This window comes from Oncorhynchus mykiss, chromosome 18, assembly GCF_013265735.2.
Source record: "Oncorhynchus mykiss isolate Arlee chromosome 18, USDA_OmykA_1.1, whole genome shotgun sequence".
NCBI classification, from domain to species: domain Eukaryota; kingdom Metazoa; phylum Chordata; class Actinopteri; order Salmoniformes; family Salmonidae; genus Oncorhynchus; species Oncorhynchus mykiss.
The window spans coordinates 16,220,793-16,244,325 of record NC_048582.1 but is presented as its reverse complement, the minus strand read 5'-3'; the positions used below and the strand labels follow the sequence as shown (position 1 = coordinate 16,244,325).

The 23,533-nt window shown below is 40.7% G+C and overlaps 1 protein-coding gene and 1 long non-coding RNA gene across 3 annotated transcripts; both read left to right on the top strand.

Annotated features, from left to right (window-relative positions):
• Positions 1 to 7,540: 7,540 nt before the first annotated feature.
• On the top strand, positions 7,541 to 16,284 carry LOC118941103 (pregnancy-specific beta-1-glycoprotein 2-like). 2 transcript variants are annotated; one of them, XM_036952010.1, is made up of 8 exons: positions 7,541 to 7,725; positions 10,378 to 10,665; positions 10,801 to 10,974; positions 11,331 to 11,597; positions 11,745 to 11,819; positions 12,132 to 12,158; positions 15,802 to 15,834; positions 15,951 to 16,284. In XM_036952010.1, the coding sequence occupies exons 1-7, from the start codon at positions 7,659 to 7,661 to the stop codon at positions 15,831 to 15,833; spliced, it is 930 nt and encodes a 309-aa protein (XP_036807905.1). In that variant the 5' UTR covers positions 7,541 to 7,658; the 3' UTR covers position 15,834; positions 15,951 to 16,284. The 2 variants fall into 2 exon arrangements, with proteins under 2 accessions (XP_036807905.1, XP_036807903.1); XM_036952008.1 differs by having other exon boundaries at positions 10,801 to 11,055.
• A 3,698-nt stretch (positions 16,285 to 19,982) lies between these two features.
• Positions 19,983 to 23,132, top strand: LOC118941105. The gene is made up of 2 exons (XR_005037389.1): positions 19,983 to 20,266; positions 20,490 to 23,132. It is a non-coding gene; the product is annotated as an uncharacterized LOC118941105 (long non-coding RNA).
• Positions 23,133 to 23,533: the final 401 nt, after the last annotated feature.

Sequence of the window (23,533 nt, the reverse complement as noted above, 5' to 3'; positions counted from 1 at the left end):
AGGGTTAGAAGCACAATTCCTGACGTCCTCCCGATCGAAAGGAACATTCCTGACGTCCTCCCGATCGGTGCAAGCCTAACCTAGACCATGCGGCATTAACCCTTAAAAGTTAAAAGAAGGTGTTTACATCCAACAGTTTTCAATGGCTTCTCTCCCCATAGGAATACATTGCCTGCACCCCTAAATTCAACCTGAAGCCAATGTGGGTTATGAATGTCTTATGAACGTGTCTTCCATGACAATCCATCAGGCCACTATGAGGTCTACCTGTGTTGATTCTAAGCTTCCTGGAGCAACCGGAAGTGGTTAAAATCACCCTAAAAGTGTTTTTCCATACCCAACCAGCAGTTTGTGATAAATAGTGCATTCAACCCTGTGTAAATCGATCAGTTCTTAATGTAAACACTTAAAACTCAGAATTCTGTAAAGGCATACCCCAATCAGGATATGTGTTTACTTATAGCTTCCTGTGCCAATCAGAAGTGCCTTAAATGGTGTCATAGGGGCTGTTTCGAAGGGTTAAAAAGGTCTGATCTTTTCAAAACTTCATATGTGTGATTAGGCAACCCCCATGAACTGTAAATCAGTCATTTCTCCCATAAAATTTCCAAGAAAAAAATCACACACACACAGCTAGGACAGAGGGAAGTAGAGACAGACAGTGCCTGCAATAGTTACCTTTGTTCGAACTAAAAAATAACTGTCAGATCTAGAGTTCTGAAACTTTAGAAACCTGTTCTAGACCTCAGGTCGATAGTGCGTGGTGAGTTATGTGGCTCTAGAAGGTTCTCGGACCGAGAAACAGCCTCGTACATTTGCAATAACGTCAATTCATTTTAACCATTATGAAAATGACGACATTTAGAAAGGTCCCAGAGTCGCAAGACTAGGTCCATTGAAACCGGCTCGGCCCATAGAGATGAACCCCAACGTTTCTGTCCGATAGCTCATTCAAGGACCCCGTAGCAAGGCATGGAAAAAAGTGGATTTTCAGCACCAATTAAGGTCTTGCTCGGGCACCGAATGACCCATCGAGCCGAAACTCGGGATTCGGGGTCGCCTCACATAGATCTACACATAATATCAGAACTGGACCCGTAGCTAGAATGTAACTACGTGTTTTATGTTTTTATTATGTTTTAAACTGTGCCTGCTCTGAAATATGTGATAGTTGGAAAAAGTGGGTTTGGTGTCAGATGGTATCAGTTTGGTGTCAGAATGACATCTAATTGACTGATGGACACTGACTTGCTAGTTGACTTTTGAACATTTGCAATATGTTTTAACAGAGAGGGACCATCACCAAAATGACATTCTGAAATCACCACTAAAAATGGCATCACCATAGTCTCCAGACCGTGCTGAGATGCCCCGCTTGACCATAGCTTGCTCTGAGTGCAGCAACCGTGAAAAAAGCAGACTCAAAATGAAGCCTGGCCCTAAATTTCAGGGGCTTTTGGGGGACAGCGGCACAACCGTTAGGTTTAAAAGGACAATTCAACCACAGGAATGTTCCTAAGGTTCTCCCGATCTCTGCAAGCCTAACCTTGACCGTGTGACATTAACCCTTAACAGTAAAACAGGGTTTTTTAATCTCACAGATTACAATGACATCTCTCCCCCATTGGAATACATTGCCTGCTCCCCTAAATTCAACCTAGAGCCTATGTGGGTTAATAATGCCTTATGAACCTGTCTTCAATGACAATCCGTCAGGCCACTATGAGGTCTACCTGTGTCTATTCTAAGCTTCCTGGAGCAGCCAGAAGTGGTTAAATTCACCCAAAAGGTATTTTGATGTACATAACCTGCAAATGTGAAAATGACTCCATTCAACCCTGTGTAGATCCGTCAATTCTTAACATAAAGACTTTAAACTCAGGATTCTGTAAGAGCATACCCTAAGCAAGATATGTGTTTACTTACAGCTTCCTGTGCCAACCGGAAGTGCCTTTAATTGGGGTCACAGTGTCTGTTTCGAAGGGTTAAAAAAGTCACATCTTTCCAAAACTTCCTATGTGGGACAAGGTAACCCTCATGAACTGTAAATCAGTCATTTCTCCCAACAGATGTCAAAGAAAAACCTCTCACGTGCACACACAAGCACACAGCAAGGATGGAGTGACAAAGTGTGGTGCTTAAAGACACACAGAGTCTGCAATGGCATTACCATAATCTCTAGGCTGTACCGAGTTCAACGAGATGCCCCGCTTGACCGTATCTCGCTTGGTCTAAGCACAGCGACCATGAGAAAAAGTAGGCCCAAAATGAAGCCTGGCCCTAAATGTAATTTGCTTTTGGGTGACAGTGAGAGAACCGTTAGGGTGAAAAGCACAATTCGACCTCAGGTACGTTCCTGAGGTCCTCCCGATCTGAGCAAGCCTAACCTTGACCGTGTGGCATTAACCCTTAACAGTAAATCAGGGATTTTTGATCTCACAGATTACAATGACATCTCTCCTTTTAGGAATACATTGCCTGCTACCCTAAATTCAACCTAGAGCCTATGTGGGTTAATAATGTCTTATGAACCTGTCTTCGATGACAATCCATCAGGCCACTATGAGGTCTACCTGTGCACAGTGCATTTGCAATATGATTCAACAGTGAAAAAACATCCCCAAATGAACATGATGAAATCAACACAACGAGCGATGGAGAGGAACCACTATCACTGCCCGGCCATCCCGAGTTCATCAGGCCAGTCAATTTTGCATTTCTGCAGTATTTTTGAGCATGACAAAAAAATGGTAAATGCACATTGAAACATACTAAAATGCACAGCCGTGCACCTGGAACGGGTTACCAGGAGCACATTTTTAAATGTTTTTTAATGCCATTATGGGGTAGCAAGGGTTCCACGGTTGGGTAGGGAGCACCCCCCACCCGTGCCCATCCAATAGGGGGTGCCTCTTGTCATTTTGGACGTATTTCAAAAAATCGTTAAAAAACAACAGTCCCACTTCTCCCTCATCATACATGACAAATAAACCATCTAGGTTGATTCATGACTTAACATAGTGATATATATAATTTTGGCAGTATACATGCCTTTTGGACATGGTTCACTGACTTTTGGGTTTGTAAACCGACTTCCATTGATCGTACATGGCAAATGGACATAACATCCTGATTTGGCACATTCAAATCTTTCATATTGCATTTGGACATTTCTTATGGCATTTGGCCCCAAAAAAAGTGACTTTTTTGACTTTTGACTTCCTATGAAATCACATTGTAAAAAAAAATAATTATGATAATTAAATATGACAAAAGTATGTTGATACAGTTCTTATACATGTGTAATTGACAAAAAAAATCGAAAGAATTTCATAAATGGTCCAGAAAGCACTTTAAGAGGGTGATAAGTTTTTGATTTTATTTCTCACATTTTCGACTTTTGACTTCCTATGAAATCATATTGCAAATGGACAAAACATATGCCTTATGCACAAGTTAAAAAAATGATAATAGAATATGACTGAAGTATGTTGATACAGTTATTATATATGTGTAATTGACACAAAAATCGAAAGAATTTCAAAAAATGGTCCAGAAACACTTTTTTCAGGGGTTGATACGTTTTTTCAAATTTTTTGCCATTTTTGACTTTTGACTTCATATGAAATCCTATTGCATATGGACAAAACATATGCCTTATGCACAAGTAAAATAAAATAAAAAATGATAATAAAATATGACTAAAGTATGTTGATACAGTTCATATACATGTGTAATTGACACAAAAATCAAAAGAATTTCGAAAAACGTTCCAGAAAGCACTTTTTTAAGGGGTTGATAAGTTTTTTCAAATGTTTTGCCATTTTGGGCTTTTGACTTCATATGAAATCATATTGCATATGGACAAAACATATGCCTTATGCACAAGTAAAATAAAATAAAAAATTATGATAATAAAATATAACTAAAGTATGTTGGTACAGTTCATATACATGTGTAATTGACACAGAAATCGAAAGAATTTCGAAAAACGGTCCAGAAAGCACTTTTTTAAAGGGGGTGACACGTTTTTTCAATTTTTTTGCCATTTTTGACTTTTGACTTCCTATGAAATCATATTGCAAATGGACAAAACATATGCCTTATGCACAAGTAAAAAAATGTTTTTTAAATAATCATAATAAAATTGGACAAAAGTATATTCATACAGTTCTTACACATGTGTAATTGACAAACAAATCGAAAGAATTTTGAAAACAATGGTCCAGAAAGCACTTTTTTAAGGAGGTGATAAGTTTTTGATTTTTTTTTACTTTTGGGTCTTGACTTGTGTTACATTTGCAATATGAAAAACCACGGTGGAGCGCACTCACCATCTGTTGGATTTTTGGAGTGTTACACTTGGCATTTGCCATATGGCATTTGCAATCAACTTTGAATGAAACAACGCCGAATTGAGTGGTATTGGACACCGTGTATATGTTTCGTACGGTGCCAATGACTTCCCATTCATTTTTGTCAATTTCTGGGGAGTGTTCTCTTACATAATCATATGTTGTGCTTTCGCTGTAAAGCATTTTTGAAATCGGACACCAATGGGTAGATTAAAAAGATGTTTATCTTTCATTTGCTGTATTGGACTTGTTAATGTGTGAAAGTTACATATTTAAAAAATGTTTTAAAAAATTTGCGCGCTGCCTTTTCAGAGGAATGTTGTCGAGGGGTTCCGCCTGCGCTAGAAAGATGTACTTGCGATTCTTCACCACCAGTGATGCAGAATGTTGAAATCAAACGGAAGTACAAAGGGTGGGACTCCGCAAGGCGGAGGAATTTAACGGAAAACAGTAAGTGAAAAATGTTCCCCCTTTGTTAGCTTAGCATCCCGTGCAAGCTAATCCTACGTTGATCAGAAATATCACTTCTAAGCACAAAATAGGGTCCTCTCACCATGGAAAGGGTGGGTTTACTAGTGATGGAAGACATTAAACCATTCAGCATACTTTGCTAGCGTTATGTTGACCGGAGCGACATGGGTACATAAATACAGATATGCCCGTGGTCTGCCCACACTTGCTTAGTGCGGTAGGAGGACAGAATACTTTAGTTCGGTCCCCGAGTTTCTAACCTTACTGGCTCTCTGCCCTTGCTCTAGAAGTTAATATTGACTGACAAAAATAGTACCATTTGGCCTAACGGACTAAATCTGGAATTTAGCACTCATTGCTATCGACACAGGACCGGAGGCGCTCCCAAAATATCTTGTTCTAAAATGGAAACACACACACAACCAATTTGTATAGAAAGCATTCTGTTTGTACAATTATGTTTGCACAATTGATATGTAGAATTCCACAGCAAAGTCCAATTCTGTTTTAGATTCCTCGCACGGGGGCGTCATAAATGTATATTATCAAAATGACCCAAACGTGCATCCTAGTTTTAAAGTCCTCACAGGGGGTGTCAAAAATGTGTCTTTACTATCATTAACTGAAGACTTAGTTTTTATCAAAGATTCTCTGTAATTATTATTACGCGATTAAACTGATTAATCATGTAACTGTAATTAACTAGGAAGTCGGTGCACCAAGGAAAATATTCAGATTACAAAGTTATAATTTCCTAATATAACTTTTCAGATATTTTATATCTGATCAATTAGTCTTCGAATTAATGAATTATTGACTTTACCTCACGTTAGTCTCATTCCAAACGTCGTAAATTGTTGGTTTTCTGCACGAACTCAGTCTTCACTATGAGTCATCCATACATCAATTGTCTTAAATCATTTATTTATTAACTAACTAAACAATCGCAGAAGTGCACAATCAAACAAAGTAAATATGGTTACAAGAAATGATAGGGGGATGTGCCCTAGTGCGCTAAACCGGCATGGCGGCTTGGTGTACCAAAGTGAGTGGGGGTCGACTAAGATAAGACAACACACAGTTGATAATTATAACAATTGAAATGCTAATCCTTTTCACATGAATGCTCACTCATTCGGGAACAATTGCAATCAATATATATACTTTATATTTACGCTCAGTGTGTCGTCGGGTTTCTGTTGGAGAGTTTCCTCTCTCTCTCTCTCTCTCTCTCTCTGTTGTGGTTAGAGTGGATAGTTCAGAAAGACATTCATTCATGTCGTTATCGATAGGTGTTTCGGCGGTTGTCGTTCTTCGCGTTCAATGATAGCGAATTCCTAGCTGCAGACTAGTAATTATTATCAAAGACTGTTCTTATTCTGTTGGTATCGATAGTCTAAGAGTGTAAGCTGGTCTGCAACCTTTTGTCCTCTCGTGATTGAGAGAAACATGGTCTGTTGAGACATTCTCAAAGTTGGAGTTTTTTTCGGGAGTTGCAGAAAAGGGCCTTTCCCAGGATACCCGACCCTAACTGGGCTCATGGGCGGCCCACTGATTAGGTTAAACTCAAAAGGGAATTGCAGTTTCCTTCATTAAACAGTCCAAAATCACATTACACAATTTAAAAACAGTATCATCCTCACTCATTCATCTTATACAACAATTAGATTTAAACCTAATATCTGAGGCTATTATATGAACAGTGTTATAGTAATGTGGCCGCACCGTCTCCCATGAGCTTCCCCAAGTTGTAACAAACGGACCAGTTCGTAGCTGGATTCCTTACCGATCTTTTATATCTTCTCCGGAACATCAATGTTGTTCGGACCTCAAGTTCTGTGAGGTGGAAGAAATTCCTTTGTTCTCTATGAAAATTCACTATGTCTCTATACTGTGGCCATGAGGAGATCATCTCCTCAGGAATTTACGACCTCTCTCTGACCACAGTAGACGGTGTGCAGGAGGCAGGGAGATGGGGCTTGCTGTACCCAAAGAGGGAAACGTCATGACAACTGATTGGCTCAAATGCATTCAGAAGGACAAAAATTACACAAATGAACAAGGCACACCTGTTATTAGAAATGCATTCCAGGTGACTACCTCATGAAGCTGGTTGAGAGAATGCAAAGAGTGTGCAAAAACTGTCATCAAGGCAAAGGGTGGCTACTTTGAAGAATCTCAAACATAAAATATATTTCGATTTACTTAACACTTTTTTGGTTACTACATGATTCCATATGTGTTATTTCATAGTTTTGACATCATCACTATTATTCTACAATGTAGAAAATAGTAAATATAAAGAAAAACCCTTGAATGATTAGGTGTGTCCAAACTTTTGACTGGTTCTGTATGTTTCAGTAGGATTGGATTTTGGGCATTTATAGTAATGATTATCAATTGTACTGCAGGGATGGAACGTAAGTCGCAGAAAATAGAGGTTGTGGTGGCAGCTGCAGAGAGGCATTCGGGTCTGCGAGACTTTACATCAGAAGAGTTGCAGGGTGTGTTAAGTGCTAGTGTCCTATCCTTTCAGGCTGTTGGCCTGAAGTAGGACTAAATATATTTAAATAGTTGAGTGTGGTATTTCTTTGTTATTTTTGTGAGTTTTTTTTTTAGTGTTAGATGGTAAGGTATTTTGTTATTTATTTATTTTAGCAAAGTATAAGGGAGTTATACCCCAGTCTAGTAGGTGGCGGTAATGCAACGTGTTTTTTTGGGATGCCAACCGCAATCTCAGCGAAGAAGAAGGCTATGACCCGCACAGTTTTTTTTAGCACATCTAATTTTAATTTACTTTTATTTAATATGTAAACAAACTAACTAGAAAATATGCCCAAACTTACGTTCATTGGATTGTGCTTCTGCTTTCGTCTGGCGCAAAAGGTGGTTTCCGGAGGTAAGTTGAACCGACCGGCCTACCTAATATTTGTGTGCTATATCTAGTGTTCTTATTGTATAGCCTAGCCTACAACATTATCACATAATGTTTGATTGTCATGTACAATAGGTATAGGATATGTATCAATGTGCCGTATGAACACAATATGCGTGTTGCAACTTAACGAACAAGCGCAGCCGCCGGAGTCGGGAATCAATTCAATGAAAAAACGCATGGCATGTGGGTTTGTATGAGTACCGCACTCTTCTTATTCCGTTTAGCTACGCACAGACGAATTTAGCCAAGGCGCAAGCATACAGAAGGGGCTGGGTGTGCATGGATGTGTGTATACTGTAAATCATTTCTCAATAACTACCCCTTGTAGTAAAAGGCATTTACTACAAGGGATCCTCAAATAGCACTCTTAAAAGTATATACAGTAGGGCAAAAAAGTATTTAGTCAGCCACCAATTGTGCAAGTTCTCCAACTTAAAAAGATGAGAGAGGCCTGTAATTTTCGTCATAGGTACACTTCAACTATGAGACAAAATGAGGGGAAAAAATCCAGAAAATCACATTGTAGGATTTTTAATGAATTTATTTGCAAATTATGGTGGAAAATAAGTATTTGGTCAATAACAAAAGTTTTTCTCAATACTTTGTTATATACCCTTTGTTGGCAATGACAGAGGTCAAACGTTTTCTGTAAGTCTTCACAAGGTTTTCACACACTGTTGCTGGTATTTTGGCCCATTCCTCCATGCAGATCTCCTCTAGAGCAGTGATGTTTTGGGGCTGTTGCTGGGCAACACGGACTTTCAACTCCCTCCAAAGATTTTCTATGGGGTTGAGATCTGGAGACTGGCTAGGCCACTCCAGGACCTTGAAATGCTTCTTACGAAGCCACTCCTTCTCGTTGCCCGGCGGGAGGTTTTCACTCAAAATCTCACAATACATGGCCCCATTCATTCTTTCCTTTACACGGATCAGTCATCCTGGTCCCTTGCAGAAAAACAGCCCCAAAGCATGATGTTTCCACCCCCATGCTTCACAGTAGGTATGGTGTTCTTTGGATGCAACTCAGCATTCTTTGTCCTCCAAACACGACGAGTTGAGTTTTTACAAAAAAGTTATATTTTGGTTTAATCTGACCATATGACATTCTCCCAATCTTCTTCTGGATCATCCAAATGCTCTCTAGCAAACTTCAGATGGGCCTGGACATGTACTGGCTTAAGCAGGGGGACACGTCTGGCACTGCAGGATTTGAGTCCCTGGCGGGGTAGTGGGTTACTGATGGTAGGCTTTGTTACTTTGGTCCCAGCTCTCTGCAGGTCATTCACTAGGTCGCCCTGTGTGGTTCTGGGATTTTTGCTCACCGTTCTTGTGATCATTTTGACCCCACGGGGTGAGATCTTGCGTGGAGCCCCAGATCGAGGGAGATTATCAGTGGTCTTGTATGTCTTCCATTTCCTAATAATTGCTCCCACAGTTGATTTCTTCAAACCAAGCTGCTTACCGATTGCAGATTCTTCCCAGCCTGGTGCAGGTCTACAATTTTTTTCTGATGTCCTTTGACAGCTCTTTGGTCTTGGCCATGGTGGAGTTTGGAGTGTGACTGTTTGAGGTTGTGGACAGGTGTCTTTTATACTGATAACAAGTTCAAACAGATGCCATTAATACAGGTAACGAGTGGAGGACAGAGGAGCAGAGGAGTCAAACAGTGCAGACAGGAAAAAAAAGTAGCTGCATTTGTTTAAGCTGTTTTCTAGTGACATTTATTTGGATATATCCATAGCAATGATGTAATGATGCACGATTTTGCCTGGCATAGAAAATGTGCACTCTTGTTAGGACACTGTTGTTCAAAAGAGCTAGCCAACAACACAGCTAACACAATAACTTCAAACTGAAGCTGGAAAGACTGCAAACTAGCCGCACTTCATTTCGTTATAACTTTTTTAAATTTACATTTCTTTGTATATAAATTCATAAAAATGATGCCAGCTGATTCAAGATTTTGACTGTCTGAGAAATACTGCCTGCCTCTCTCTCTCGTCCCGACCCCTAAACGTTCATTACTATGGTACAGTTGGAGATCAAATTTGAATATTGAAACAATGTTGCAAATGTCAGAGAGACGGACAGTAAGGTTTATACAAATCTGAGATAATGTCTAAATGCTTTTTATAGTGGGGATCAAGTGTATATCTTCCCTGCCTGGGATGAGGAGACAGTGGATTGCGCAGTCAGATGGAACAGAGTAAATAGGCATTTTAACATCATAGATTTAGCCGATGATAACTTGTGCAATAGACACCATCTGGAATGTGCTTTTAGCCAATCAGCATTCAGGATTGGACCCACCCATTGCATAATAGTGGACAGCCTCCGAGGCAGCGTGTATCCAAAGATTTTCATCTGTTGCGTAGTCTAGATCAATTTCTACTCCAGTGGTGTTAGTGAGGGGGAAAATAGTGGTAAAATGGTCAGACTACATAGACAAGATACACCCAGCAAGCAGAATTCTAGATATAAACAGTAAAGGTTGATAATAATGTCTCTTTCAATGCCAATAGGGTTAGGACTACATATTTATACCCTAACCATAATGTGTTACCCTGGATACATTGATACTCTGATACATGTATGAAATGTCTGCTCTCCTAGATTATCTTTATCATGAAGTGGGAGGTGAGCTCGTGTTGAAACCAGATAAGTCCACAGTGCCTGACCCCATCACAAGCATCCTATGGAAGCATGGGAAGAACAAGGTGGCAGAGTGGGACAAGGATTTTGGTGGTCTGGATATCTATGGTGCCTTCAAAAACCACACAACCCTGGACAATACTACTGGAGAGCTGAGAATCAGTGGATTGAAGAAAACAGACAGTGGAGTTTATTCTGTGGAGTTCAACAGCAAACTGCTTGACCAGACATATACACTGTCTGTTATCAGTAAGTATTTCTGTGTTTGTGTGTACATCTGTGTGTATGTACCTGTGTGTGGTTGTGTAGAAACAGCAGGTTATCTATTGCTGTGCCTCATAAGCTTTTCCCCAAATGATTCCTGTTTCTTTCCTCTATTTACAGAGGCAGTCCCCAAACCCACCATCACTTCTTCCTGTAACCCAGACAAAACCTCCTGCACTCTGACCTGTGAGGGCGACACCACTGATGCTGAACCAGTCACCTACAGCTGGAAAGAGGGAGAGGGGGCGTGGGAGGTCATAGGAAAACAGCTGGTTGTCTCTAAGAACTACACTGGTAAATCAACCAACAGTTACAAGTACTTCTGCAAGATGAAGAACTCCGTTAGTGGGGAAGTCAGTGAGGTGTTTGGTCCAGGTGAGTGGACCCTCAAGTGTGTTACAGTCTTATGTATTGATATGTTAGTAACACTGCTAGTGTTGTAGGACATTTTCAATGCTACACTATGTTGAAAACAGACATTGGGGTTTATTATGTGGAGTTCCAACAGCAAAGTGCTTGAGAGGACATATATATTATGTTATCAGTAAATGTTTCTGTCTGTGTGCCTCTATATTAAATAGCAGATTATGCAGTGCCTCACAAGCATTTTTTTCCTGCTTTTTCTTTCTCTTTCGTTCCTGAATTTACAGAGGCAGTTTCCAAACCCACAATCACTTATACCTGCAACTCCAACAAAACCTCCTGCATTCTAACCTGTGAAGGCGACGCCACTGGTGCTGAACCCGTCACCTACAGCTGGAAAGTGGGGGAGGGGGCGTGGGAGGTCATAGGAAAACAGCTGATTGTCTCTAAGAGCGACACTGGCAAATCAACCAACAGTTACAAGTACATCTGCAAGCTGAAGAACTCTGTTAGTGGGGAAGTCAGTGAGCCAGTTGGAGAGGTGTTTGGTCCAGGTGAGTGGACACTCATACGTGTGTTAATCTTATCTATTGATATGTTAGTGACACTGCTAGTGTTGTAGTGCAGCATTCAAAATGTCCTATGTTGAATACCTGAAACTCCATTCAAAGTATTAATACAAAATTTATTTTTCATTTCAGAGCCTTCTGAAATTGGTGGTGGGGTTGTTGTTGGTGTTGTCGTTACCATTGTAGCGCTTGTTGCCGTCATAACAGGTAAGAACAGCACGTCTATCTAACATGTACATAGTTGTGAAGCACAGATTGACATAACAGCAGCAACAACAGTGATGAGCTATACCCCCTGAAGGGGATACCTGTTCTACCTATATTTACAGTAGTGTTCAGGTGTGCAGGTACTGTGTGCAGGTACTGTATGCAGGTTGTTTATTGGTGCTGTCTGAAAATATCTGTTCTTGCAGCTTAAGCGTGTAATTGTCAGTGAAGTCATACTCAATAGCTGATAGAATGGTTAATGCAGACTTGTACTTTAAGAAGTTGTCAAATATTTGTATTTTCACTCCCCAGTTTGGTTGGTGTGGAAGAAAATGAAAGGTAGGATGATTCTCTGTCTCTTTCTGGTCCAACTCTTCATACTCACTGCTTCACCAAAACGTTAGACAATGTGCATTTAATTTAATTGAAATGGTCTTAATAATGTATTAATGTATGCACACTGCAACACTCAGGCATCATTTACAAATGCAGTATTTGTGTTTAGTGAGTCCGCCAGATCAGAGGCAGTAGGAATGACAATGCATTATATTGATAGGTGTGTGGATTGGACCATATTGCTGTCATGTCTGAGCATTCTAATTGTAACAAGTACTTGTAGGTGTCATGGAAAATGTATGGAGTAAAAAGTACATTATTTTCTTTAGGAATATAGTGAAGTACAAGTTGTCAAATATATAAATAGTAAAGTACAGATACACCCCCCCCCCCCCCCCCCCTATAAAAAATTCCCTGTCTTAGGTCAGTTAGGATTAGAGGTCGACCGATTTAATCGGAATGGCCGATTAAATTATGGCCGATTTCAAGTTTTCATAACATTCGAAAATCGGTATTTTTGGAAAATACCGATTTTCGAATGTTATGAAAACTTGAAATCGGCCATAATTTAATCGGCCATTCCGATTTTATATATATATATATATATATATATATATATATATAATTGTTTAAAACATTTATTTAAACTTTATTTAACTAGGCAAGTCAGTTAAGAACACATTCTTATTTTCAATGACGGCCTAGGAACAGTGGGTTAACTGCCTTGTTCAGGGGCAGAACGACAGATTTTCACCTTGTCAGCTCAGGGGATCCCGAGAGTCTTGCAACCTTAACTAGTCCAACGCAATAACGACCTGCCTCTCTCTTGTTGCACTCCACAAGGAGTTACGCAAATGCAGTAAACCAAGGTAAGTTGCTAGCTAGCATTAAATTGACCTTTATAAAAAACAATCAATCATAATCACTAGTTAACTACACATGGTTGATGATATTACTAGATATTATCTAGCGTGTCCTGCGTTGCATATAATCTGACTGAGCATACAAGTATCTGACTGAGCGGTGGTAGGCAGAAGCAGGCGCATGAACATGAATTTAAACAGCACTTTCGTGCATTTTGCCAGCAGCTCTTCGTTGTGCGTCATGCATTGCGCTGTTTATGACTTCAAGCCTATCAACTCCCGAGATGAGGCTTGTGTAACCGAAGTGAAATGGCTAGCTAGTTAGCGCGTGCTAATTGTCATTGTGTTGCTGGTTCGAGCCCAGGGAGGAGCGAGGAGAGGGACGGAAGCTATACTGTTACACTGGCAATACTAAAGTGCCTATAAGAACATCCAATAGTCAAAGGTTAATGAAATACAAATGGTATAGAGGGAAATAGTCCTATTATTCCTATAATAACCACAACATAAAACTTCTTACCTGGGAATATTGAAGACTCATGTTAAAAGGAACCACCAGCTTTCTTATGTTCTGAGCAAGGAACTGAAACGTTAGCTTTCTTACATGGCACATATTTTACATGGAACATATTGCAGTTTTACTTTCTTCTCCAACACTTTGTTGGACTTTGCATTATTTAAACCAAATTGAACTTGTTTCATTATTTACCTGAGGTGAAATTTATTTTGATGCATTATATTAAGTTAAAAAAATGTGTTCATTCAGTATTGTTGTAATTGTCATTATTACAAATAAATAAATAAATAAAAACAGCCAATTTAATCGGTATCGGCTTTTATGGTCCTCCAATAATCGGTATTGGTATTGGCGTTGAAAAATCATAATCGGTTGACCTCTAGTTAGGATCACCACTTTATATTAAGAATGTGAAATGTTAGAATAATAGTAGAGTGATCTATTTCCACTTTTATTTCTTTCATCACATTCCCAGTGGGTCAGAGGTTTACATACACTCAATTAGTATTTGGTAGCATTGCCTTTAAATTGTTTAACTTGGGTCAAACGTTTCGGGTAGCCTTTCACAAGCTTCCCACAATAAGTTGGGTGAATGTTGGCCCATTCCTCTTGACAGAGCTGGTGTAACTGAGTCAGGTTTATGGGCGTCCTTGCTCGCACACGCTTTTTGAGTTCTGCCCACAAATTTTCTATAGGATTGGGGTCAGGGCTTTGTGATGGCCACTCTAATACCTTGACTTTGTTGTCCTTAAGCCATTTTACCACAACTCTGGAAGTGTGCTTGGGGTCATTGTCCATTTGGAAGACCCATTTGCGACCAAGCTTTAACTTCCTTACTAATTTCTTGATGTTGCTTCAATATATCCACATAATTTTCCTACCTCATGAAGCCATCTATTTTGTGAAGTGCACCAGTCCCTCCTGCAGCAAATCACCCCCACAACATGATGCTGCCACCCCCTTTCTTCGGCTTTCAAGCCTCCCCCTTTTTCCTCCAAACATAACAATGGTCATTATGGCCAAACAGTTCTATTTTTGTTTCATCAGACCAGAGGCCATTTCTCCAAAAGGTACGATCTTTGTCCCCATGTGCAGTTGCAAACCGTAGTCTTTCTTTTTAATGGCGGTTTTGGAGCGGTGGCTTCTTCCTTGCTGAGCAGCCTTACAGGTTATGTTGATATAGGACTCGTTTTACTGTGGATATAGATACGTTTGTACCTGTTTCCTCCAGCATCTTCACAATGTCCTTTGATGTTCTGGGATCGCTTTGCACTTTTCGCACCAAGTACGTTCATCTCTAGGAGCCAGAACGCATCTCCTTCCTGAGCGGTATGACGGCTGCGTGGTCCTATGGTGTTTATACTTGCGTACTATTGTTTGTACAGGTGAATGTGGTACCTTCAGGCGTTTGGAAATTGCTCCCAAGGATGAACCAGACTTGGAGGTCTACAATATTTCTTCTGCGGTCTTAGCTGATTTCTTTTGATTTTCCCATGATGTCAAGCAAAGAGTCACTGAGTTTGAAGGTAGGCCTTGAAATACATCCACAGGTACACTCAAATAATGTCAATTAGCCTATCAGAAGCTTCTAAAGCCATGACATAATTTTCTGGAATTTTCCAAGCTCTTTAAAGGCACAGTCAACTCAGTGTATGTAAACTTCTGATCCACTGGAATTGTGATACAGTGAAATAATCTGTCTGTTAACAATTGTTGGAAAAATGACTTTGTCATAAACAAAGTAGATGTCCTAACCGACTTGCCTAAACTATAGTTTGTTACCAAGAACTTTGTGGAGTGGTTGAAAAATGTATTTTAATGCTTCCAACAGAAGTGTATGTAAACCTCCAATTTCAACTGTACATCCTAAATTCAAGGAACCTCTTCTACTCTGGTTGCTGTAAACCAATGTTGAATGACCAATCCTATGGGAAACACTGCTGTAAATGACAGATTCTTAAAAGTTAATTATAATACACTATGTATTGGGAAAGTGGGGATAACTAGTCAGTTGTACATCTGAATGCTTTGAAGTATAGTAGTGTTTATTTCAAAATGATCTGATTAGAGAAAGTTTGTCCTTCTGTTCTCATCAGCAGCTGACACCTAAATATGAGTCAAAACCTGAGGGTAAGAAGGCAGTGGCATTCACCTGGAATTCTGCCACTGAGCCTCCTTTTCATTGTCATCCAGAAGTGAATACAACAAATACTAATGTGATCTGTGTATGAGAATGATAAGCTCAACTTTTCTCTCTTCTCCTCAGCTAAAGGCAGTGAAGGAGTCCAGACAGAATGAGGCAAGTAATCCAGTTAATTTAAGACTGTATAAAGCAGAGGTCAATTCTTAAATAGCAGTTGATGCAGTAGGAGAGAGGCTGTAGTTGATGTCTTCCTTCTGTGTGTGATTCTGCAGAGATTATGGTTCCGCTGATGGTCAACCACAAAGCAGGGGAAGAGGACGCAGACAAGCCTGGAAAGGGGCAGGAGAATGGAGGCGTGTATGAAACTTAAGCGGATAGTTTACCCGACAGTTACAGTGAACTCCAACCATATTTGTCTTGATGATTTGATTCCTGTAACTGACTGATTCTTAAATGCTAAACGTCAATGGTCACAGACCATTGGCTACAGCTCAGCGTTCAACACAATATTGCCCACAAAGCTTATCACTAAGTTAAGGACGCTGGGACTAAACACCTCCCTCTGCAACTGGACTTCCTGATGGGCCGCCCCCCCAGGTGGTAAGAGTAGTCAATAACACATCTGCCACGCTGATCCTCAACACTGGGGCCCCTCAGGGATGCGTGCTTAGTCCCCTCCTGTACTCCCTGTTCACCCATGACTGCGTGGCCATGCATGACTCCAACACCATCATTAAGTTTGCTGACGACACAACAGTGGTAGGCCTGATCACAGACAATGATGAGACAGCCTATAGGGAGGTCCTCAGAGACCTGGCAGTGTGGTGCCAGGATAACAACCTCTCCCTCAATGAGAGCAAGACCGGTTGCATCACTGCCTGGTATGGTAACTGCTTGGCATCCGATCGTAAGGCGCTACAGAGGGTAGTGCGTACGGCCCAGTACATCACTGAGACCAAGCTTCCTGCCATCCAGGACCTATGTACTCGGCCGTGTCAGAGGAAGGCCCAAAAAATTGTCAGACTCCAGTCGCCCAAGTCACAGACTGTTCCGTCTGTTACCACACGTCAAGCAGTACCGTAGTGCCAAGTCTAGGACCAAAAGGCTCCCTAACAGCTTCTACCACCAAACCATAAGACTGCTGAACAATTAATCAAATGGCCACCCGGACTATTTACATTGCCCTCGCCTTTGTTTTTACACTGCTGCTACTCGCTGTTTATTATCCATGCATAGTCACTTTACAAATGACCTTGACTAGCCTGTACCCCCGCACATCGACTCGGTACCGGTACCCCCTGTATATAGCCGTGTTATTGTTATGTCATTTTCTTCTTTTTTCTTTTATTTATTTAGTAAATATTTTCTTAACTATTTTTTGAACTGCATTGTTGGATAAGGGCTTGTAAGTAAGCATTTCATGGTAAGGTCTGTTGTATTCTGCGGTTGTACCATAAAATTTGATTTGAAATACATTATACTGTTTATTATAAGTATAGAGGGTTCATCTAGAACTGGGGTGTCAAACTCATTCCATGAAGGGCTTACTATCTTTTTTTTCTTCATTTTTCTTTCAATTAAGACTTAGACAACCAGGTGAAAGGAGTTCAAGTCCAAGGGAAGGGGCGATAACCTGCAGACACTCGGCTCTCAAATGTCGACCGCATTATCTACCAAGGGAATTCTCTTCGATTATAATCACAGCCGTATATATTCCCCCCCAAGCAGACACATCGATGGCTCTGAACAAACTTTATTTGACTCTTTGCAAACTGGAAACCACATATCCTGAGGCTGCATTCATTGTAGCTGGGGATTTTAACAAGGCTAATCTGAAAACAAGACTCCCTAAATTGTATCAGCATATCGATTGCGCAACCAGGGCTGGTAAAACCTTGGATCATTGCTATTCTAACTTCCGCGAACCATATAAGGCCCTCCCCCGCCCTCCTGTCGGAAAAGCTGACCACAACTCCATTTTGTTGCTCCCTGCCTACAGACAGAAGCTAAAACAAGAAGCTCCCGCGCTGAGGTCTGTTCAACGCTGGTCCGACCAATCTGATTCCATGCTCCAGGACTGCTTCCATCACGTGGACTGGGATATGTTCCGCATTGCAACAAAATTGCCGAATACGCTGATTCGGTGTGTGAGTTCATTAGAACGTGCATTGAAGATGTCGTTCCCATAGCAAAGATTAAAACATTCCCAAACCAGAAACCGTGGATTGATGGCAGCATTCGAGTGAAACTGAAAGCGCGAACCACTGCTTTTAATCAGGGCAAGGTGACCGGAAACATGACCGAATACAAACAGCGTAACTATTCCCTCCGCAAGGCAATCAAACAAGCTAAGCGTCAGTATAGAGACAAAGTAGAATCTCAATTCAACGGCTCAGACACAAGAGGTATGTGGCAGGGTCTACAGTCAATGACGGATTACAAAAAGAAAACCAGCCCCGTCACGGACCAGGATGTCTTGCTCCCAGGCAGACTAAATAACTTTTTTGCCCGCTTTGCCAACCAAAACATGCGGACTCTCCTTCACTGCAGCCGACGTGAGTAAAACATTTAAACGTGTTAACCCTCGCAAGGCTGCAGACCCAGACGGCATCCCCAGCCGCGCCCTCAGAGCATGCGCAGACCAGCTGGCTGGTGTGTTTACGGACATATTCAATCAATCCTTATCCAAGTCTGCTGTTCCCACATGCTTCAACAGGGCCACCATAGTTCCTGTTCCCAAGAAAGCTAAGGTAACTGAGCTAAACGACTACCGCCCCGTAGCACTCACTTCTGTCATCATGAAGTGCTTTGAGAGACTAGTCAAGGACCATATCACCTCCACCCTACCTGACACCCTAGACCCACTCCAATTTGCTTACTGCTCAAATAGGTCCACAGACGATGCGATCTCAACCACACTGCACACTACCCTAACCCATCTGGACAAGAGGAATACCTATGTGAGAATGCTGTTCATCGACTACAGCTCAGCATTTAACACCACAGTACCCTCCAAACTCGTCATCAAGCTCGAGACCCTGGGTCTCGACCCCACCCTGTGCAACTGGGTACTTGACTTCCTGACGGGCCACCCCCAGTTGGGGAGGGTAGGTAACAACATCCCGCTGATCCTCAACACTGGGGCCCCACAAGGGTGCGTTCTGAGCCCTCTCCTGTACTCCCTGTTCACCCATGACTGCGTGGCCACGCACGCCTCCAATTCAATCATCAAGTTGCGGACAACACTACAGTGGTAGGCTTGATTACCAACAACGACGAGACGGCCTACAGGGAGGAGGTGAGGGCCCTCGGAGTGTGATGTCAGGAAAATAACCTCACACTCAACGTCAACCAATCTAAGGAGATGATTGTGGACTTCAGGAAACAGCAGAGGGAGCACCCCCCTATCCACATCGATGGGACAGTAGTGGAGAGGGTAGTAAGTTTTAAGTTCCTCGGCGTACACATCACAGACAAACTGAATTGGTCCACCCACACAGACAGCATCGTGAAGAAGGCACAGCAGCACCTCTTCAACCTCAGGAGGCTGAAGAAATTCGGCTTGTCACCAAAAACACTCACAAACTTCTACAGATGCACAATCGAGAGCATCCTGTCGGGCTGTATCACCGCCTGGTACGGCAACTGCTCCGCCCACAACCGTAAGGCTCTCCAGAGGGTAGTGAGGTCTGCACAATGCATCACCGGGGGCAAACTACCTGCCCTCCAGGACACCTACACCACCCGATGTCACAGGAAGGCCATAAAGATCATCAAGGACAACAACCACCCGAGCCACTGCCTGTTCACCCCGCTATCATCCAGAAGGCGAGGTCAGTACAGGTGCATCAAAGCTGGGACCGAGAGACTGAAAAGCAGCTTCTATCTCAAGGCCATCCGACTGTTAAACAGCCACCACTAACATTGAGTGGCTGCTGCCAACACACTGACTCAACTCCAGCCACTTTAATAATGTGAATTGATGGGATTTGATGTAAAATATATCACTAGCCACTTTAAACAATGCTACTTAATATAATGTTTACATACCCTACATTATTCATCTCATATGTCTACATCTACTGCATCTTATTGTAATACATGTATCACTAGCCACTTTAAACTATGCCACTTTGTTTACATACCCTACATTACTCATCTCATATGTATATACTGTACTCGATACCATCTACTGCATCTTGCCTGCCGTTCTGTACCATCACTCATTCATATATCTTTATGTACATATTCTTTATCCCTTTACACTTGTGTGTATATAAGGTAGTAGTTTTGGAATTGTTAGGTTAGATTACTCGTTGGTTATTACTGCATTGTCGGAACTAGAAGCACAAGCATTTCGCTACACTCGCATTAACATCTGCTAACCATGTGTATGTGACAAATAAATTTGATTTGATTTGACAACCAGGTGAAAGGAGTTCAAGTCCAAGGGAGGGGCGATAACCTGCAGACACTCGGCCCTCCATGGAATGAGTTTGACACGTGATTTAGAGGGTTACTAGAAATAATCTAATTAGCAGCTGAAGCCAGTGGGTCAAACAGTCCTAAAGATGAGCCCAAGCCTGAGGTAAGACAGTGGCATTCCGCCATCTACTATGTTGTTGTTGTTGTTGTTTACCTTGAGGATTGTCAGAGCAAGTTTGTGGTCCAGAAAAGACCAACTAGGAAATGCCTGTACTGTTTGATTGTTGTAGCTTATGAGGGTGTGAAGGGAGAGCAGGGATGTGTGTGTTTACCTGCATGTGTGTATGATTATGTCCAACTCTTCTGCTTGTGTGTTTTCTTGCCAGATGCCACTCCATTGAAGTAGAAAGACCACCAGTAAAGAATCCAGTATTTTAGGATGGTAAGTAAGAGTCTGAGAAAGACACCAACCACAACATTTATTAAGAAGCATTAGGAAGTGCTCACATTATTACGTTGTTATTATGTTAGTGATTATCAACATGTGGTATTATTATTTTAATTTGGATGCAATGAAAGACAAACAATGAACAAGTCTGATTGGTGCTGGTATTCTTAAAGGAAAGGAGGAACACCTGTTGTTGCATTTATAACATAAGACCAAGAGTTTTTCCAGACCATGTGACCTGGCCACGAAAACAATGATTACATTAAGCTTGTGACTCTACAAGCTTGTTGGATGCATTTGCTGTTTGTTTTGGTTGTGTCTCAGATTATTTTGTGCCCAATAGAAATTAATGATAAATAATGCATTGTTACTTTTATTCTGCCCTTGAGTTGCGTTCCCATGCAAAACTAGACAGATAGCTAACAACTAAGTCTTCAATAAAACTCCCAAGGCGTGACTTTTCTTGAATGAATATATTGAAAACTTTTGTTAAAAAACACATATTTTCCCAGGCTGAAGCGTGACAAGAAATAACTACACTGAAAGACCTGCATCGTAGTGTTGTTTTTAGCTGCTTCTATGCGTGCAGAACGAATTCTCTACTTCCTGTTTGCGTACAGTCTAAGTACCAGAAAGCTCCACCATGGAACACAATGAAAATCCATTTTAACCATTGTAATAAAATAATCTGTTACCTCCTAACAGGATGGCAGCACAACTTTTATTCTAAATAAGAATATAATGTTTCTAGACACGTTTACCTGACTATGGATGCTACCATGATTACTGATAATCCTGAATGAATCGTGAATAATGATGAGTGATTAAGTTAGACAGTCTGCGCTTTAACCTCATATTCATTGTATGATTTAAAATCCAAAGTGCTGGAGTACAGAGTCAAAACAACCAAAAAAGTGTCACTGTCTCAATGCTTTTGGAGCTCACTGTATAATGTGATGAGCTGTGTGCTTTATGAATTTATAGTACTTCAGAAATGAGGGCAATATTTGTATCTCAGAACAATTTGATGGAAAAAAACAAGAGATTATCTTCTACTTTGAGGTAAATAGCTTTGTGGATTCTTACCCTTTCTCAGTATTCATGTCTCATCTTTTAAAATCTCAATCAATTTGTGATGGTTGTTTTTGTTTGAAGCCGTAGTATCAATCACTTTGTGGTTAAATGATTCCTTTTCAGGTATTTTCTCCAGAGCGCTTTATGCCAACCCAATGCACTTTCTGTTTTAAGTCACAGCTGAATATATGTCTTATATCATTTCACTTGACCTATGTCAAGGAATTTGTACAGGTTATTGTTTTATTACCCAGGTAGATGAGGTAGAGCTCATCTACCTTGTAAAGAGAGAGCTATTCAGCACTGAGATGTTTTATTGCTGAGAGAGCTCTGCAGTACTGAGATGTGTTATTGCTGAGAGAGCTCTGCAGTACTGAGATGTTTAATTACTAATAACAATGGTGCATGTGTATTTAAAAAAAAAAAAGTTTACGCATTAATATTTGATTTTGACAAAGTGTTTGTCTTCATCAAATTACCCTCAGGTGTGTGTGTAATATATATATATATATATATAATAAAAAAAATCTGTTTTCACAATAGAATTTTGTCACCTGAATTTTAGGACATTTTTTTCTCTCATATATCTACATCAGTCTGTGATGGACCATAGTAAGGGGTAACACTTTTTGCCACCAGATTGGTAAGAACATTTGTTGGGGAAGACCACTAACCTGGTATATCCCAGGTTTTAGTTCTGTTACTGGTATGTCTCATGTAATTATGTTAAAGAAGATGTTATGAATTGAGACAAGCTCACATTAATTTATTCTGGGACTGGACCAAGACTGTTCTAAAATGGAGTCCTGGCACATGCAAAAACTTGTAGTGATGTGTTGATAACTGAATGCTTGTTGTCCATGTAAACATCTGAACACCAATTCTGTTTCAGCACTTTGTCTTAAGAATACATTTCTTCCAAACTTGATTGGTGAAAGCAATACAGAGGAAGGTCCATATAGGGCTGGGTTCAGACATCACCAACATACATATCCCTATCTGAACCCTTCAGATTTATGAATACTGAGATGGGGAAAGGGACTAGTTGACACTAGACTTAGATCAGTACTGGATTACTTATTTATTTTTCAAATTGAACCTTTTTAACTAGGCAAGTCAGTTAAGAACAAATTCTTATTTACAATGATGGCCTAGGAACAGTGAGTTAACTGCCTTGTTCCGGTGCAGAACAACAGATTTTTCCCTTGTATGCTCGGATTTGATCTAGCAACCTTTCAGTTACTGGCACAACGCTCTAACCACTAGGCTACTTCTCAGCCAGGTTCGCTTAACGGATCACACCACAGGACTGACACATTCTAAATCAAGTGTCAACTCCTTCCTTGTGAGACATGCTGCTGTGAAAAACAAATGCACTTGAAAGAGCAGTGTGTTTAAATATATTTTATCTGCAATGGTTGAATTCCAGCCTGCATATGCAAACAATTCTTTTGTTAATTTGAGGTGTTTGATATTTATATTTTTTCAATAAAAGACTTGAGTTCTATTTTGGATTTTATTATTATGACCTCAGTGATCAGGTAGATTTTCTGTTCAAACTTGATTGGTGAAAGCAATATACAAGGCCGTGCCATTGCCACAAGGAGGCGCCAAAGAGTTATACACGACTTGGCAAGGACTTTGGGAGAAGGATGGAAAATCTAGGCGCTACATTGTAACAATTAAGAAATGTGTGTAGTCTGTAGTTTAGGCTGCATTGAAATAATGTACATTTTAGCCAACAAACTCTTATCCACACAACAGTCCAGTTTCATTATCAAGAAGTTATCTAGTAGCAAGCTGAATTTCACCTCATAGGCTACGAAAAGGGAGCTTTCGCAGAAATATAACCATGTAATATAGACTAGGCTACTGCAATAGCCGCTCTAAGCAGAGTTTGACCAATTT

Excerpts from the sequence above, each read along its gene's own strand:
- LOC118941103 (XM_036952008.1), top strand. The coding sequence starts at position 7,659 with ATGCCCAAACTTACGTTCATTGGATTGTGCTTCTGCTTTCGTCTGGCG. Across the intron at positions 10,666-10,800 it reads ATATACACTGTCTGTTATCA|AGGCAGTCCCCAAACCCACC; the intron begins GTAAGTATTTCT and ends CTCTATTTACAG. Across the intron at positions 11,056-11,330 it reads CAGTGAGGTGTTTGGTCCAG|AGGCAGTTTCCAAACCCACA; the intron begins GTGAGTGGACCC and ends CTGAATTTACAG.